A 19,469-nucleotide genomic window follows, 5' to 3' on the forward strand; every position below is an offset into this window, starting at 1 on the left:
TCTCCAAAGAGGGGAGTTTGGCACCTCATTATCCTGGCCTCTGACACGACTGATGGCTTTTGGACCCACCCTATTCTCTTGCAACTGCAATTTGTTTTTGGTTCCTTAATCAATTTTTTTATTCCAAGCTGTGACATAAAATACAATAAAAGCCAAACAAATCTGGGGGGGGGAGCAGGTAAGCAGGTAAGCCCCACCCTGCGTAATTGATCGCAAGACAAAGCACCCTCCCATTTGAATGAAAATGCTTGGGGGAGTGCCCCCCTCAAATATTTTATGGGGGTGCAGGAGTGCCAGCTTGGCACCGCCACCATGGGTGCCCGGGGCCGTGGGTGCCATGCAGCATGCATGGCCCTGGCACTGAAATTTGTGGGTGTCCGGCCCCTTCATGGGGAATTTTGTGGGTGCTCGATCACCCAGGGTCCCAGGGAGTTGGCACCTATGGGGGAGGACGAAGGGAGTTGGCTCTATAAACCGATACACCCCGACTACTAATAAATACGTATCTATTTGTGGGAGGCAATGACCAACCTAGACAGCATCTTAAAAAACAGAGACATCACCTTGCCAACAAAGGTCCGTATAGTTAAAGCTATGGTTTTCCCAGTAGTGATGTATGGAAGTGAGAGCTGGACCATCAAGAAGGCTGATCGCCGAAGAATTGATGCTTTTGAGTTATGGTGCTGGAGGAGACTCTTGAGAGTCCCATGGACTGCAAGAAGATCAAACCTCTCCATTCTTAAGGAAATCAGCCCTGGGTGCTCACTGGAAGGACAGATCCTGAAGCTGAGGCTCCAGTACTTTGGCCACCTCATGAGAAGAGAAGACTCCCTGGAAAAGACCCTGATGTTGGGAAAGATGGAGGGCACAAGGAGAAGGGGACGACAGAGGATGAGATGGTTGGACAGTGTTCTCGAAGCTACCAGCATGAGTTTGACCAAACTGCGGGAGGCAGTGGAAGACAGGAGTGCCTGGCGTGCTCTGGTCCATGGGGTCACGAAGAGTCGGACACGACTAAACGACTAAACAACAACATTTGTGAGATGGGGGGGGGGGGAGCTTTGCCAAGTAGTCACACGCCGCTGAACCTGGTTAAGAGCGCTCTTTCTCGTTCGCTTAAACGAAAGCGCAGTGCCAAGTGAGCTCTACTCCGAGGAGACCCGTGGAAGTGAGTGAGCCTGAGCGAGCGCCGGGTCTCCGGACTACCACAGGCAGGCGCCGACGGGATCCAACCCCTGCTAGGACCTGCGGGGATCCGCCTTCCCGGGGGCGGGGAGCCGCGAGGCGCCGCAGCTACAAAGGCAGCGGCCGCGATGGGGCTCCGAAGGCAGAGAAAGGGACCGGGAAGCGGCTGCGGGGGAGTCTCTGGCACCAGGTGAGGACCCCCGGGGAGAAGCGTGGGGGGCGCCTTCCCCAACACCCCCCACGCCCCACCGCCGTCCAGGCTTTGTGCGCAGCTTGCAAAGGGCAGGAGAGAGAGGAAGGAGCCCGTTGAAACTAAGTTCGGGTGCAGGTGGGGAAAAGGAGACGAGGGTGCCCCTGAGCACATGCAGAGTGCATTTGCCGTCGCTCTTCAGCGGCCATAGCTAGTGGGAGCGGGGCTTTCTTTTTTGACGAGCTGCTCCTTCCAAACTAGAGTCTTTGTCTGTCTCTATTTCTTTTTCTCGGGGAGTCTTAAAAGAGAGGATTTTTGGCCGGGGTGGTTTTGGTCCCTTCATCCCTAGCCCGGCTCCTTCGTATCTCTTCCGCACGTTCCTGCTCCCCTGGCAGATCAATATCTCCGCATCACCCGGAAGGTGCCAAGTCAGCCGGTTGTTATTCCGCCAGCTCGGCATAACTCGGCGGAGGGCATGTGAGCTTCGTGCCCGCTGCAAACCGGGCTTACGTCGTCGGGACCTTTCTACAGAGTTGGCACCCTGCTCTCGGTGACTCTTTAAGCGCGACAAACCCGACAAGCCGAAGCTCAAAAGGTGTGGCTTTGCTCCCTCCCTCGTGCCTTTATATCACACCTCCCAGGAGCTCAAGGTCGAATGCAGGGCTCCCTTAAAAAAATAAAAATAAAATAAAATTCCACAACAACCCTGTGAGGTAGGCTAGGCTGAGCGGCGGTAACTGACCTGAGCTTCATTGACAGCTTGATGTGAATCACGTTGGTTGTAGATTTGTTTTGCTTTATTAGTTGTTCTGCAATTAGTTGTTCTGCCAATGCACTGGCACTGCCTGCAGGGCATACAGTGCAACGATGAGAGATATATAGCTGGGCATTTGTGGTACAAAAAGCTATGGGGTGTCTTCAGGATGTTGCAAAATACGGACTGCTTGGTAGCGAAGCAACAGGACCGCCTCCAAACATTTGCAGGTGCAACTGAGCACTGAAAGCGGCATTGCGTACGACTGCCCAGGCAGCATCCTGAACCCAAATCATCGTGAATGTGTGATATAAAGGACACCTGGAAGAAGGGGTCCCTTTACAAAGCGGATCTTGCTGGAAACGTGTGCCTTCCTCTCAGGTGTGTTTGGGGCTGCTTAGGATGGAAATAGGCTTTAAGTATTGTGATCACTTAAGTATTGTGGGCTGCCTTGCATGTGAGCCCCAGAAAGCTCTGCGACTGACCACTTGGCGGCTTGACGTGAATCGCTCTACGAAAAATGCTCAATCAGTTCCATCTCTTCACATGTTCTGTGCACTGAGCCCTTTGAAGCAGGTGCTCAGTGTGCCTGGTTTCTCCTGAAAGGGGATTGTGGTTCAACAGCAGCAAAGGCAGACATAATTCTGTGTTCTCCTGTCAAGGACAGAAGGTATGATGTATTGGAACAGCCAGGACACCTGGGTTCTCTGTGGTTGCTGTCTCTAACCCCACCCCCCACTCCAATCAGAGCACCTTTAGGTTGCAGGCGTGGCTCCCAAACATTCAGGTTGGTTTCATAGCAAGATTATTATTATTATTTTACTGAGCTAGTAAAGTGGAAAATATGTTTCGGGGATGGCAACTCCCTTCCAGTCGTGTGGTTTTCTGTGTGTGGAATGGTTGGCAGTGCAGGGTGAGGGAAATGCCATTCCTAGTTTGGGGAGGATTCCCTTGGAGGGAATGAGAGGCACTCCTTGAATTTCAGGCCGTCATTTTTATTGGTTGCTGTGTTGGAGCCAGTAAGCCAGAGAAAGAACTGCAGGATGATATTGTGAAGTAAAATGCCTCGTCTTGCTGGAGCCGCTCTGTTCCGTGAACAGTTCCCTGCTTTGGAGCAATGGGATGAATCCAGGAGGAGAAGTGGGGTTTCTTTTTTCACAGTGTCCCAGTTGCAGTGAGAGGGGAAACCGCACCTGTTGGGTTTCTGCCTGTTTTGCAGGGGGGTTTTAAATAAAAAAAAAGGACAGGAATTTTACGACGAGAGAAAAGCTGGCAACTTTACACATCCTAAAAGATTACTGCAATGCCTTATATGTAGGGTTGCCTCAGAAGACTGTTCAGAAGCTTCAGCTAGGTGCAGAATTCAGTGGCCAGGTTGCTCACTGGAGCAAGACGGTTTGAGCATATTGCACTGATCCTGGTCCAACTGCATTGGCTGCCAATTAGTTTCCGGGCCCAATTTAAAGTGCTGGTTTTGTCCTATGCAGCCTTAAACGGCTCAGGACCACAATACCTGAAGGACCGCCTCTTTCCATATGAACCTACCCAGACCCTCAGATAATCTTCTGAGGTCCTTCTTTGTATGCCTCCTCCGCAAGAGGTCCAGAGGGTGGCAAAAGGAGAATGGGGCCTTCTCTGCAGTGGCTCCGCATCCTTTAGGTACCAGGCAAAAATGTTCCTTTTTAACCAGGCTTTTGGTTGATTTGATGGACATCCTATGCCCTTTTAAGATGTATTGGGGAGGGGTTGTTGGGTTGTTGTTTCTATTTGGTGATGTCTTTTGTGGTTTTAGATTTTGATTTTATCCTGTGAAACTGCGGGTATAGGGCAGTATATGATGATGATGATGATAGTGATGGAGCAACTTGTGGCAAGTGAAAGAGGAGGAGTGTTTGGAAGACATGCATTTGTTGGTTCACATGTTCAGAGATGGTCAGGTGGCCCCGAAAACAGTTCTGGGACTACCGCAAATCCTGGCTCAAATGAAGTCATTGGAGGAGGCTGTCTCATACTGAACCCTTGGTCTGATCGAGTGCGGACTCCCTCTAGCAGTTGCTGACTTTTACCCACGCCTCGTTTTCACTGAGGCTGGATCCTTTCTCCCTGACATACGAAATTTCTGGGTGCAGGGAATGGTGTGGAGAGAAGCACTGGGCTATTGCCGATTTGGCTCAGTCATTAGAGGATTAGACTCTTGATCGCAGGGTGGTGGGTTCGAGTCTCACTTTGGGCAAAAGAGTCCTGTGTTGCGGGGGGTTGGACTAGATGACCCCCATGGTCCCTTCCAACTTGACGACTCTAAATCTCAGCACCACCACCACCCTCCCGGCCTTAACACACACATTCAGCACCTGCAGTTTGAACTGGAGCAGTAGAGATGAAGGTTTTCCCCTTCGGAGGAGAACTAGGCCTTTTTAAAAAAAACTTTCCCCTGCTGCTTAACTGTTAAAAGATCCAGGAATCCCTGCTGGAGCTGTGAGTTGCCTGGAAAATATGCCCTTGGAAGGGAAAAGCAGACTCTGTGTGTGCTCAGAGGCACTCTTGCTGCAGGGGACAGCTGTGACCCTGCATTCAGCCTACTGACTGTCTTAAATCTGACCCTTGTGGACTGTAGCCTCTCACACTTTAAATTTCATGCCTGGGCCCCCCAAATGCATGCATATATATATATATATCTGGCGGTGCAACCAGGTGCGTGGGAACTCCGTGTCATGTTGAAACTAGGGCCCAGGGCTAAATAGCCGCCTTTTCATTACTGCCCTTTTCCCCATGGGTGTTACTGGCTTCCCAACCAGCACTTGTGGTCAAATATGGTTATTAGGGCCTGGCAGATCTGTCGGTTTTGGTTTCTCTCCCTGTGTCTCACTTTCCCAATCTTACATCCAGCTCTCTACCTCATGAAGAAACAGTTCCCTCATGAAAGTTGATCGGCGCTTTGGTTTGAATTCCTCCTAATATACACATTGAATTACTCCCAAATAGAAACATTTTTGCAAAGCACGTTTCCCCTAATGTCATGCATTTGTGAGTGCTGTTTTCACTGAAATACACATTTTTTTTAAAAAAACCGTTTAGTACCTGCCTTTTGTGCACATTACTCGACTGGAGAACCTCATTGCAAAGGGCGAATTTTGAAGGCTGCGTGTGTTTTGGTTGGTATATTGTTTCGTAAAGTGTGAGTTTAAATGTGAACTGGATCTAATTTCTTCCCCATGCCTAGAGGTTACTCCGTGCAAACTGTTTTTTCTTGTAACCAACTCTCACAGATGGGCTCCGTTTTCTGCTGATTCCTTGGGCTGAAGTCTAAGCAATTTCCGCCCTCCCTTCCCCACAGGTGGGCAGAGTTTGCGGCCGAGCAGGGCTCACCTGGGCAGGTGCCACCCACCTGCTTGGGCCGGCCTTTGACCCACCCTCGGCCAGGGAGGACAATGGCTGGGCTGGTCGGGGGTGGGCCTAAGGCCAAAAGAAAACAGGCTGACTCCGTGGTTGAAGCCTCTTTTGCTGTTCTTCCTTCCAGGATCACCCACCCACCCACCCTCCCTCAAATTTATTGCCTCCATAATTTCATCCTAGGTCAGCAGTCTTCAGGTTAATGATTCTTTTCCTTACAGGCTAATATTTTGCGTTCAAGGTCAGTGGGTGCTGCTGCGGCCGTAAGATGGTTGCTGTATTCAGAACCAGGAAGGAATTTTCCCTGCACTGGCAGGTTTCACCTTCCCTGTAGCATTTTGTCACAACTTTGGTGGTTTTCGGCCTTGGCAAGGTATCCTTTAGTCTAACATCAAGTTGGGGCGGGGATGCATTCATGCTCCCTCCCCATGCGGCGGCGCTTGCAGGGCCCGCTAAAGGGCAAAAACCGGGAGTCCCTGACCCATGTAGGTCAAATTCCCGGGACGAGGTCGGTGGAAGGGCATGCTGTGTAAGTTTGCGCTTTACAGTCCCCTCTCACTGGACCTCATCTGCCTGCATATCCTCAGCCAGGCGGGCTGAGAGGGTTACCTGCCAAGGCCTGTGCCAAGTTCCCCACTTCTGAAGCTCAATAAAGTTGTGGCCAATTTGAACCCATACAGTGGTACCTCAGGTTACATACGCTTCAGGTTACAGACTCCGCTAACCCAGAAATAGTACCTCGGGTTAAGGACTTTGCTTCAGGATGAGAACAGAAATCGTGCTCCGGCGGCTGCAGGAGGCCCCATTAGCTAAAGTGGTGCTTCAGGTTAAGAACAGTTTCAGGTTAAGAACGGACCTCCGTACTTAACCTGAGGTACCAATGTACTCTGGCCTCTTGTTTCATCATTTGGGGTAAAGGGGTAGGCACCACAGACAGGGTTTAGCGCGTGTGCCCGCAAATGCAGCAATAGCCCTTTAGGGCTCTGCTGTTGCCAGTTTAAGTTCAGCTTTGCTTGCTTCTGGCGTGCCAGTTCTTCAGGAAAGGAGCTCTTCTTTGATCTGGAGAGGATTTCGCAGCCAGCTGCTCTTCCTATCGCTTGGTGGGGTCAAGGGCTTTGTGTGTGTGGATTTCCTTCCTGCCAAGGCCCCAGGGTGGGAATTGTGGAGTTGAGAGAGCTTCAGCTGGTGCCCAGTGCTGCCACAGACTCTGAATTGTGTTTCAAGCTGCAAGCAGACCACACACTGAAAGCATGTCCCCGCCATGACTCCTGGGAACCATAGTTTAAAGGTGCTGGGAATTGTAGTTTTCTGAGAGATAAACATCAGTTCCCATGGTTTTTTTTTTAAAGGGAGGGAATGTGCTTTAAATCTGCTGGGAATTATAGCTCTGGGAAGGGTAAACTAAAATTCCCAGGATACATTGGAGGCAGAAAAGGTGCTTTAAATTCATAGTGCATATGCAGCCTAATGCAGTAGTGGGCAGAAGATACATCTGGATCTACTTCGTAAATCTTTGGGTGGTTTTGTTTTTGGGTCACCAAGGATTTCTGGTAGGGTTCGAGTCAGAAATAACATAGTTCCTCACACCCTGTCCTTAATGCTGGTGCAATTGTTTTACTTGTTTCTGTAGTCGTATAAACTGGTTTTTCTTGTTTTTAATTTTTTTAATTAAATTGTTATATGCATTAGTACAAATTTAGATTACTGCAGAAATCTGATTAAAAACAAGTTTGCCTCGCGGTCTCTTATTTATCACCACTTATGTAAATATTTATGTGACTTATGTAGCTTAAAGTTCATTTCCAGGTGAAGGAAATGCCAAAAACAATGTTTTATTAAAAGTCACTACTTACATGCAGTTTACAGGCTTAAAAACAATTGCATCCACTTGACTGATTTCCATTCCTGACCACAGGCGAACATACAGACTGCAGCAATTTCCCCTTCCTTTTCCGTTCTTATCATAATTCTCAGCCAGTCTGCTAGATGCCTAGCCTAGTAAAACAGAGAAGGAGAGGGAGCTGATCCTTGTCTCCTTTTCTTTCTCCTATTCTAGGGGTGGCCAGCTCCCAAGAGACTGTGATCTACTCACAGATTTAAAAACTGGCAGTGATCTACCCCCTTTTGGGGGGTTCAGGTCAAAGTTGTTGAGCTTTTCTCATGCCCTGTTTTTTGGGGGGTCAGGGCAAACTTGAGCTTTTTTTAGGGGAGCCAAAGTTGTTGAGTTTCTTTGGGGGGAGGCGGTGATCTACCAGTGATCTACCACAGACGTCCAGTGATCTACCGGTAGATCACGATCTACCTGTTGGTAGTGCCTGTCCTATTCCTTCATTCCTTGTCTGTGGAGAAGACAATCCCTGTAAGACTCCACCAGCTGTGTTGATGTTTATCTCTTTGAACTACGCTCTGTAAACTAGCTGTATTAGTCTCGACTGGGGTAGCCAACGCTGGTGGCCTCCCCGATATTATTGGACTACAACTCCCATCTGCATTAGCCAGCATGACCAATGATCAGGGTTGATGGGAGTTGTAGTCCCACATCACACAGAGAGTGCCACGTTGCCTGTCCATAGGCTCCGTACACAACTTTCTTTCTTTCTTTCTTTCTTTCTTTCTTTCTTTCTTTCTTTCTTTCTTTCTTTCTTTCTGAGAGCCAGTTTGGTGTAGTGGTTAAGAGCGGTAGTATTGTAATCTGGGGAACCGGGGTTGCGTCTCCGCTCCTCCACATTCAGCTGCTGGGTGACCGTGGGCCAGTCATACTTCTCTGAAGTCTCTCAGCCCCACTCACCTCACAGACTGTTTGTTGTGGGGGAGGAAGGGAAAGGAGATTGTTAGCTGCTTTGAGACTCCTTCGGGAAGTGATAAAGCGGGATATCAAATCCAAACTCTTCTTTCTTTCTTTCTTTCTTTCTTTCTTTCTTTCTTTCTTTCTTTCATTCATTGTGTTTATATCCTGCTTTTTCCTCCAAGGCACCTAGGGTGGCTCACACAGTTAACACGCAGGGAGGGGCTCTATATTCAACCTGCTCCTTTATGGGAGGTGGGGGCCAGGCCAGCTAGGAAGGTGTGTGATATTTCCAGGGTCACAGAAATTTCTGCAGGCCCCCTGGGGATGGCAAGAGCCTCTTTTGCAACCTCATTGCCAGCCAGTCCCTTCTCCAAAAGAATCTAGTAACTGAAGCAGGTTGTTCTCTTAGAGGCTAGTTCATCCTCTTTTGCATAACAGGAAGGAAGCCACTTATCATCTCAGCAAGGATGTGCTGACCTGGGCCTAGCATCCAAGATACGTGACTTCCTGTCATGCAGAGCAAGGAGGTAAATCTGGATGTAATGGGAGACAAAGATGAGCTGGCAACCCAAAATATGGGATGCCAATGGTTGGCACAGATGCCACAGGAAAGCTGCACACGTGAGGCCGTGCTGATCCCACAATAAACACCTGTCCCCCCACCCCCCCCAATTTGTGCTTTCTTTCTCACGGGTTGTATGGCTGGTTTATCCTTCCTGCTGCATAGAGAAGTCCGTGAAGGATGTAATTCGGCTAATGTAGCTTCTGTTTTAAATCAGCCTCCCACCCCTTTTGTTTCCAGGCAGTGTGCAGCCTTCCTGGATGAACGTTGGCTGGGGGATGTGTGACACTTCTCTCTCCTGTTTGTTGACACTTTGAACATCTGCATCCGAAAAAGGGCTCTGCGTCACTTAAAAAGTGGCATAAAGCATTTGGAAGATGCCTTGATGTGGGATCAGGCTATGAACCTCCCTTAGCTCAGTGCTGTCTGCTGGGGTTGCCCAAATTCCTTTAAAAACAAACCAAAAATCTAGGGTAGCTGAGGAACTGAAGGGTTTTGCTTTCCCTTCCCTCCATATCTGTGCAGTAAAGCAGAGGTGGAGGAGCCTGAGGCCTGTGTGGACCTCCAGGCTTCTGTATCTGGCCTGGGGGGCTCTCTCCAGGTCTCATGCAGGCCACTGCCCCCCCAGCAACACTGCTCACTTCCAGGTCACAGCCCTGCAAAGGTAAAATCCATCTGTGTTGCTCCACCCACTTTTGACTCCGGCTCTGTCTACCAACAGACAGTCAGAATAAAATCTGCCTGCCTGTTGTTGACATCCGTCTATCTCGAGACACAATGGAGTGCGCCTCCGGGGGTGAAGTCAAACTGCTGCATTAGTAGTAGGGTCTTTTCAGTACTGGCCCCGACTTGGTGGAACGCTCTGTCACAAGAGACTAGGGCCCTGCGGGACTTGACATCTTTCTGCAGGGCCTGCAAGACAGAGCTGTTCTGCCTGGCCTTTGGTTCGGACTCAGTCTGACCCTTATGTTTCCGTTCCCTTATGGCCTTGATTTACTGGCTACTTTTAAAATGAGGCTGTATTTTAAATTGCATTTTAACCTGTATTTTAAATTGGTTTTTTCCTTTTCTTCTTTTTCTTTTCCCCCTATTATGTTTTTTACTGTGATTTTACTGGTATTAGCCGCCCTGAGCCCAGCTCTGGCTGGGGAGGGCGGGGTATAAATAAAAGTTGTTGTTGTTGTTGTTGTTGTTGTTGTTGTTGTTGTTGTTGTTGTTTACTGAAGTGACCTCCCCAGGGCACAGGCCTCGGCAGTGTGTATGGGGGACCTGGGCTTCCCAGGGTCTGCCTCAGGTAACAAAAAACCCGTTCTCGGCCTTGTTGATGTGGTCCAGCATGGCTGCAGCAGTTGGCGCAAAGGAGACGTACAAGGTGCCATCCAACCGTCTTAGGAACACCACTCTGGATTTGTGTAGGATTTGCTCCTTAGAAGAAAAGGCTATCAAAGATGTCCCCCAGGGCAGCCCCCTCCCCTTATGAAACAGGGCTGGGAAAGGTCCCCGTGCAGCAAAAGGGTTGCATCTACAGCTCACAAATAGTAACAAGGTAGAACAGAGCGCTGTGGCTTTTTCCTGTAACTTCTAACAGCTTTGCCTGAAATGAGGATTGAGGTGCCTCTTGCTTTTCTCACTTCTGCAGCACTGGGATGTGGCAGGAACAGTATCTTCCTGGAAATTCTCCCTTTTATCCAACCTGCTGGGATTCTGTAGTGACTTCTGTGCCTCCTCCACCGCTTGCCCTCCTCCTCTGCCCTCGTACAGAACATGCTGATCGCTCTCCCCAAGCTCTTGCAACCTTGAACACCCTCCTGCTGAGGTGGCACCAGTTCAAGGCTGAACAAAGCAATAAAGCTATTTGCAGCCTTGATCTTTTTACCTGGAGCAAAAGCCTCGGAAGGGCAACCTCCTCCTTCTCCTCCTCTTCTGACTGCTTTATCGGTGGCCTACAAAGTCGTTTGTTTATTTGCTAAGCAGGACTTTTGACTCTTGGCATCCCTGCCGCTGGCTGAGCCCTTTGCACTGGCAGCATTTTTGACCTGGGTTCAGAATCTTGTTCTTTCCCCTTGCAGGTCTCTCTCCCTCTTGCCCTGTGTCAATTGGAAATTCAGTAGGATGCTGAAAGCCATTCTCTGCCTCCTCCTGGAACACAGCATTTAAAAATATATATGCTCCAGAGCTCAGATCTAGGTCTAAACCACAGAAAACCAGGCAGCACCCTTCCTCTCTCTAAGCAAGCTCAGACAACCCTGAACCTTCTCCTTACTCTCTTTTAAACTGCAAAAGCCTCATTTCCTCCTAGGAATCTTTCTTCTGAATTCCCATCTAGAGCTTATAGGAACTGGGGGTCTGGGTCTCCAGCTGCCAAAACACTTGGCTTTCTGCTGTCTGGTGCAGAAAAGGCATTGAGCTGAATCAACGCTTGCGTATTCTTAGTCTGCTGACTGCGTAAGTAATAGCGACGCCTTTTCACAGCCAAGCTTCGTACACCTGACTTGAACAAGCGGAGGCAAGATTTGATGGGGTTACGTTGCCAAACTTGTGTTGCTGGTGTGTTTGCCCACAATACAGATAGCCTTGCTGAAACTCTTGGAAGCCGCTGTCTAATTATAGGCCATGAATCACCCAGTGTGTGTGATGTATTTCTTTTTAGAAGTCTATTTTCTGCCTTTCATTGTTTTGCCTGCAGTCTTCTGCTGCCTTTGAATGGCTCTGTGTATCGCAGCCAAAGTAAGTTGACTTTCGTGACTAATTAAAGGGTGCTGCGAGCCCAAAGAACCCAGTCCTGTTGGAGGTAGTGTAGTGGCCTCCAGATTGGATGGCTTCAAAAGAGGATTGGACTAGCCATATTAATTTGTATCCTGCTGAGGGGTTTACACAATTCAAAGTGTTGGTGCTGACCTTTGAAGCCCTAAACGGCCCCGGCCCAGCATATCTGAAGAAGTGTCTCCACCCCCATCACTGAGGTCCTTCTCCAAGGGTCTTCTGCTGGTTCCCTCACTGTGAGAAGCAAAGTTACAGGGAACCAGGAAGAGGGCCTTCTCGGTAGTGGCACCCGCCCTGTGGAACGCCCTCCCATCAGATGTCAAGGAAATAAACAACTACCGGTATATTGACTTTTAGAAGACATCTGAAGGCAGCCCTGTTTAGGGAAGTTTTTAGCGTTTGATGTTTTATCATGTTTTTAATATTCTGTTGGGAGCCGCCCAGAGTGGCTGGGGTATAAATAATAAATTATTATTATTATTATTATTATTATTATTATTATTATTATTATATTACAAAACAAACAGACAAAGGAAAAACAATGCTGACATAAAAACTCTGCTCATATACTAAGCAAAAGAATGGAAGATCTCCCCGAGATCTCACAATGTCTGTGTCTCACACCTGTAGAAAGGACTCTGTGAATTGAAAACAGAGATGTTTTATGTACCCTTAACTATAAACATCCTTTAATTAAAACTTTTATTTTTTTAATTGACAGATTCATAGACGCTGAGGCTATGAATGGCTTCTAGTGATGATGGCTAGGTTGTTCCTCCGGCCTCTTGAGGCAGTATTCCTCTGAAAACCAGCTGTTGGGAATCACAAGGGCAGAAAGAGTGCTGGAGGTACTCAGGGCGGTATATAATGAAACAGTTCTGCTAGTGCACAGATTTCCATTTGTGCAACAGAACTTGCACAGCACAACTTCCCCTCTCTCTCCATGCAGCCTCCAAATCTGCTCTGGAGGGTTGGGGGAAGACCCAGAACAGATTTAGGCAGCGCATGGGGAGAAGGAAGGGAAGTTCTGTTCCACAGCCAAAAGTCAGTGTGCGAACAGAACTACTTTGGGGGACACTGCCCTCAGACCAGGGCCGGCACAAGACATTTTGGCACCTGAAGCGAACCACAAAATGCTGCCCATCCCCCATTGGTCAGGGAAGAAGGGGTGAGGGAAGGTCTACAATAGGGGGCTAAAGATCTGCATCAGGAACAGGGGTGGGAGGAGACAAGCAGCACCTTCTATTCACCCACAGGCCTCTGTAAAGGGTGGCGTGGGGGATACCAAAGAGGTGGCAGATCTGGCCTCCAAGGAGCTTGCTGCAGATGTTGCTGCCATTGTGTCGGTGGCGGCAGCAGGTGATGCATTCCTCGGAGCCTGGATTTGCTGACCCTGGTGGATCCTGCCGCCCAAGGCAGACACCTCACCTTACCTCATGGCTGGGCCTACCTGCCTCAGGCTCTGCTTGTGGGCTGCCCGTAGGCATCTGATTGGCCACTGTAAGAACAGAGCCCTGCCCTAGACGGGCCTTGAGTCTTCTCCAGTAGGACTCCTCTTGCATTTTTTCCTGGTGCAACTCTGTTGTCTGGCCACGGATCCTTCCAGTCGGCCAATGATAGCTCAGGGGTAGAGCAGAGGCTTTGCATCAGAAGGCCACAGGTTCAAGATCTCCTTAAAAAACGGCCAGGGTTTGCTGCTCTTCACAAGCAATCCTCTAGGCAATCCTCTAGGATACAGAATCATAGATACATTAAAGGCAGTCTTCTCGAAGGGCAAGTTACTCTTGGATGCTCTCAAGATGGACTTTTGTCAAACGTAGGCGCCAAGCGTCCCTCTGGTTTCAATTATGAAAGAAGCGCCTCTGTGAGCAGTCAGAAATGTGGGAAACATGACAGCAGAATGTAGGGCTAGGTCCATCTGATGATGGTTATGGCAGGGATAAGAGCGTCTGGGCAGAGATGGATCTTTCCAAGTGCCAGTAAGCATTTTGGGTGGTCTTGGCAGCACACCCACTACCTGTGGATTGTGGCGCTGCCACCTTTCCCAGAGTCTGACATGGATAAAGCTTTTCTCAGCATGAGGGAGGGGGGCGGGCTATGTTTGGGCTTTCTCATTATTTAACAGTTCCCTTACTCAATAGTTATTGTTGCCTGTTCCATCAGCTTCCTTCAGTTGTCCTGCTTGGCTTCCTCCTTGGCCCTTTTCTCACCCAACCACTCTTTGTGCTGCAGGTCTGCGGAAGTTTCTCATCCCAGCCAAACTCACGTTAGCCTCTTCCTTTGGCAAAACTGGACCGCGGGCATTCCGTGCCTCGTTGCTCTCTGAGCTGCTGGTTCAAGGTTTTGCTGTTGGCCAGCCAAGCTGACAATATTTCATTTGCTCAGCAGATCTGGACTGTGTACATTCTGTGCCTTGTTGCTCTGTGACATGCTGGCTTGTTGCTGAGGTCCCATCTTATCAGCCAGTCTATGCCACAAGCAGGTGATGGTGTCCTGTGACCACTGGGGCAATCCTTTTGTGATGTCCCTCAGCCCCAGCCCTTCTGTTGCCGCCTCCTCCTCTTCCTCCACTTTATATCGTATCTCTTTCCCATCCACCATTATCTTTCCAAACTATGCCAAAAATCTATCCATTCCCTTATCTCCTATCAAGAGACAGCTAACCCCTTCCTCCTTCCTTGTGTCTTTTCTCGTCCCTTGACTACTTCAGTCACATGATATTTTCTCTGAGCACACCTGCATGTCTCTGGGTCAATGGTGTCATTATTTTTTTTGGGGGGGGGGGGAACTCAGCTCGGCCCTCCAGGAAAAAAAGAAGAATGCTCAGCTGTTATGAGAGGAGGGGGCACTTATGAATGAACAGCTGTGTAGAAACACGAAAGGAAAGGAGATAAGAATCTATTCTGCACAGGTTGCCTGCTCTTTCAGGGCTCTTAATCGGTTAATGGAACTGGACTCCAGAAGTTCTGCCATTGGCGGTGACTTCAGGATTGGGTTACAGCAATGCACTCTATGTGCAGCTACCCTTGTGCTTGATAAGGAAGCTGCAGTTATGGAAGAATGCTGAGAGAGACACGGTCACTGGCAGGAGTGGAACTCAGTCAGCTGTATGACTCCTTTGTGTAGAAATCGACGCTAGTTGCCCATTGGCTAATGGGCGAAGTTCAAGGAGTTATCATTTGTTTATAATGCCCTTAACACAGAGGTTTTCAACCTTTTTGAGTCCACAACTCCCTTGACCAACTACATTCTTTTTGCGGCACCCCTGTGGGGCTCAGGAGCCCAGTTATGTCAATTATATGGTCTAAACCACCGAGCCTCTTGGGCTTGCCAGTCGGAAGGTCGGCAGTTTGAATCCCTGCGACGGAGTGAGCTCCCGTTGCTCTGTCCCAGCTCCTGCCAACCTAGCAGTTCAAAAGCATACCATTGCAAGTAGATAAATAGGTACCGTTGTGGTGGGAAGGTAAACAGTGTTTCCGTGTGCTCTGGTTTCCGTCACGGTGTCCCGTTGTGCCAGAAGTGGTTTAGTTATGCTGGCCACATGACCTGAAAAGCTGTCTGTGGACAAATGCCGGCTCCCTCAGCCTTAAAGCGAGATGAGCACCACACCCCATAGTTGCCTTTGACTGGACTTAACCGTCCAGGGGTCCTTTACCTTTTACCCCTTGCCAGCAAGCCTCTCACCCTTTTTCAAACACCCTTCCTTGTGGAGTGTTTCCTCAGCCTCCTCTCCCCTCTCCTTGGGAGTCCTCTAGGCAGCCGGTCTCTGAGCCCTGCCCACCTGCCCCAAAGATTGGTGCCTCCTCACACTGCCCCACAGGGGCCTGGGAAGCACCCCCTGGCCAGCCACAGAGGCACAATTCGCCTGTGGAGCTTGTAGCCAGGGCTACTGCAATAAACAACTGTGCAAGTCTTTGGGAGGCAGAGACATGAGAGGGCATCAGAGGCCAGTGTTGCCTGCGGCACCATCATTCAAGGCACCCCAGGGTGCCACAGCACACGGGTTGAAAACCACTGCCTTTACACCTTGAGACCAGTTTGCCTCCAGGCCTACCTTACCACATAATGTGTCCATTTGACCTTTTCCCTTTGCAGAACTGGCAGTGTTGCAGCTGATGCTTCATAATACTCATTCTGCATCTGTTAGAAATCAGTCTTTTAGTGTGGCAGCTCCTGACATCAAGCAGGTCCCTTTGCGGTACTCTCTACTGTGGAACCTGCTTAAAACGTTTTTGTTTAAGCACGCTTGTACAAAAAGCTGCTGTTGACATTCTTTAGAATGTCTTAATTTTTAACTCTTTTTTTTTTAAATGAGGGTTTGAATGTTTCATAGTTTTGCAAACCATTTAAACGTTTTCTTACAACCAAGCAGTGTATACATTTTGTAAATAAAAACTCTGTTTTTAGGGCTCATTATTACCTGACTTGTCAGTGGTCTCTCCTGGCCCAACCTGAAGATGCTGGGAATTGAACCCAGAATCTTCCGCCTGTGAAAGACGACTTGCTCAGATGGATGGCCTTTGCTATTGTTTTGATGCCGTGGGCGTTCAAACTTTGAATGCCTTCGGAGAAAGCCTTTATCTATTAGCCTTCACCTCTGCCACAGAATTCTTGGCCGTTCTAAGGCACACACAGAATACCTGTGGCACGTGACTGCCTCCCTTTACTTTTGGCCATATTTGCCACTTCTTTGATAATCCCTGATAAGCTTCTGAAAAAGCCCAAGAGTTTTCTCCAAGACATGCTTTGAAAACCACAGCTTTTTTTTAATGGACAGGTTATTGAACAACAAAATGCACTGAAATTTAATTGGGATGGTCTCCGCTTTAAATATATATTAGTGAACTGCACGAGTTGTAGCCGTTTTCAAAAATACCGTGTGAATTTGCGTAATAGGACAAAGCAATTATTCTAAAGAAGCGGCTTGGGGGAAGCATACTTTGGGTTGTATTCAGCTAAGTGCTGTTCATTAGTAACCTACTGGAATAAATGGGCATATGTTAGTTATGCGTATCAATTTCAATGCGTCTGTTCTGAGTTGAACAACTTTGGATACACCCATTTGCATTTTGTAAGGCGGTGCACACAGAGGCATAATCTCAGAAACGGTATTCCCAGTTCTCTCTCTCTCTCTCTCTCTCTCTCTCTCTCTCTCTCTCTCTCTCTCACACACACACACACACACACACACAGAAATGTTTTTTTCTCACGGAATATTGCTATTTGCAGTTTGCAGAAGTTGGAAGGTGAGAACCCGTCTGTGGTCTGGTCTTCCAGAAGTTGTTGGACTTCCAACTCCCATCAGTCCCAGCCAGCAGTACTAGTAGTCAAGGAAGATGGGAACTGTAGTTCAACAGCACCTGGCCACATGCTTGTCTTAAGCGCTCCACACATCAACATAAAAGCTAATCTGTTCACTGTTCAATTGAGAGATCTTTATATGCCATCTGTTTTGAATTGCTTGATCAGTGAATTGGGACAGCAGTTTCAAGGTTGCCGTGACGATGCATTTCTGAGATTGCCTGAGAATTAGCAGGACTACCTTGAGTGCTGCATAGTTTTTATGTCTGATGTTTTATTATGTTTTTATATCTGTTGGAAGCCACCCAGAGTGGCTGGGGCAACTCAGCCAGATGGGCAGGGAACAAATAATAATAATAATAATAATAATAATAATAATAATAAATAAATGCCACAAGCATCCAAGTCCATCACAAATTTCCTTCGCTTTCTGAGCCTTTTTGAGCTCCTTCAGAAAATGCTGTAACTTTTAGAGGAAGAAACAGTTTCCTGTTTTCTTTTTCCCGTTTCCAGTACTGTATAGACTTCTAAATATGTCAGGCATGTGGAAGGTTAGAAGGAGAAGAAAAGGGAATTTATTTGAGCAGCAGATGAGGATTGGTCATGATTATGTGGTTTGTTTGTTTTTCCTATAGAGAAGGGTTATCTGTCATTTTTATTTCTGTACTTAGTGACAGCTTTGTTCGGGTGCTTTATAGAGATAGCAGAAAGCCAGAAAGACAGGTGTCTGCCCTGGAGCAAATGTGGGCCATGCAGAGTGTGGATTGGAGAAAGAGATAAGAGGTTTAAAGATAATCAAGCAAAGTAGGGGAGGAAATCCTCTTAAGTATTTATATGTGAACCTGCAATCCTGTGTGTATTTACATGGAAATAAGAATCTCTGTTCAATGGGATCTACTCTCAAAGTCCGTGTACACAGCATTGCATTACTCGCAGGGGATGAGAGTGTGGAGGCTGATGCAGAGAATGGCAACATGTGCAAATGGCTTTAGATACCTATTAAGTCCATAAATTACCATTTAGCAGGCACCCCCAAACTCGGCCCTCCAGATGTTTTGGGACTACAATTCCCATCATCCCTGACCACTGGTCCTGTTAGCTAGGGATGAAGGGAGTTGCAGTCCCAAAACATCTGGAGGGCCGAGTTTGGGGATGCCTGCCATATAGCATATATTCAACACAAAAAACAGAGACTACCGTATTTTTCGCTCCATAAGATGCACCTAGTTTTTAGAGGGGGAATGCAAGAAAAAAAAATTATTTAAAGGGAGTGCTGAGCAGAGCCTGTATGCATCCCAGGCTCTGCTCAGCGCTCCCTTTCACGAGCCGCGTGGAGCGTGTTTGTGGCTCTTGGGGGCTTTTCCCCGAGGAAGTAGAAGGGGCTGCCCTCTGTCCCTTCCCCCACCTCCCGCAAAAGCCAGGAAGAGCCGCGCTCCCTTTAAAGAGCGCGCGGAGCGTGTGTGCGGCTCTTGGGGGCTTTTCCCGCCTGCCTCCCACCTGCATTTGCTCCATAAGACGCACACACATTTCCCCTTACTTTTTAGGAGGGAAAAAGTGTGTCTTATGGAGCGAAAAATACAGTATTTGTTGTTGACAAAGGACAGTTGGACATATAAAGGGCCCCATTACCTTCAGTAGCTTAGGGCCTCATCAAACCTAAATCTGGCCTTGACTATGACAATTACATACTGCTGGACTAATGAATGTATCCTAGTGGGAACAGAGCACAGGTATAATAAGCATTAATGCAACTGCTGGAGTCTCCCATTATTATTTTTTTCTGACTGCAAAGGACCAGCACAGAGATGGGCAAAGCATCAGATGGATAAATGCAAAGGCCTCTAGGCCAACACCTTCGGTTATGTCTTAGGTGGAAGTGGGATTACTTCCCCCAGCAATTTAAAAAATCATAATCTGCATCTGTGCACACAAATGAGCATAGGAAATGTTGCAAATATCTTTCTCCTTTAGTCTTTGCTATGCGTTCCCTCTTCTCCTTTTTGTGTGGCTATAGTGGGCCCACTGCTTCTTCCTGAGATGTGCACAGAGTTGTACAGTTGTGATGTTGGCAAATTCCTGATCTCCTTTACCTTACTAGTCTCGGACTGCTAGCCTGGTTCCTTTTGCAGTGTGCCTTAACTGAAGAAGAGGTGTGTTAACAGGGAAAGCGAGGGTTTGGTGTTTGAGGGCCATGTCTCCCTTGTTTTGAGCATGATTTGAAGGAACTGAGAGAGGTGAAGTGGGGGAGAATCCAGGTGTTCTGCAAAGGAGTCATTCTTTTTCTGGTATCTTTGGAGCGGTTTATAGCCATTAGGGGTGGGGTGGGATTGGAGGATAGAATACTGTTTATATTTTTTAAAAAGAAATGGAATAGACATAATACATTACTGTACAGTAGTTTATCCTTCTTAATGACGCTCTAACACAAATTAAACATAGTGGCATTTTATAAAAATGAATATGATGGGTGGAGTGCTCAAATTTTATAATTATTGCCAAAATCTAAAGCTAAAATGAGAGGGAGAGGGTCGGGGTG

The 19,469-nt window shown here is 48.0% G+C and overlaps 1 protein-coding gene across 2 annotated transcripts in view; it reads left to right on the forward strand.

Annotated features, from left to right (window-relative positions):
* Positions 1 to 587: 587 nt before the first annotated feature.
* Positions 588 to 19,469, forward strand: part of HSD3B7 (hydroxy-delta-5-steroid dehydrogenase, 3 beta- and steroid delta-isomerase 7) — a 54,679-nt gene continuing 35,797 nt past the window's right edge. The window contains exons 1-2 of one of the 2 annotated variants that reach the window (XM_083584214.1): positions 1,261 to 1,375; positions 10,509 to 11,596. In XM_083584214.1, coding sequence (XP_083440340.1) covers positions 11,386 to 11,596 — 211 coding nt within the window. In that variant the 5' untranslated portion in view covers positions 1,261 to 1,375; positions 10,509 to 11,385. Of the gene's footprint in view, positions 1,376 to 10,508; positions 11,597 to 19,469 lie in introns of both variants that reach the window. The other variant, XM_083584216.1, reaches the window with a different exon arrangement.

This window comes from Podarcis filfolensis, assembly GCF_964270895.1.
Source record: "Podarcis filfolensis genome assembly, chromosome: 13".
Classification (NCBI taxonomy): Eukaryota; Metazoa; Chordata; class Lepidosauria; order Squamata; family Lacertidae; genus Podarcis; species Podarcis filfolensis.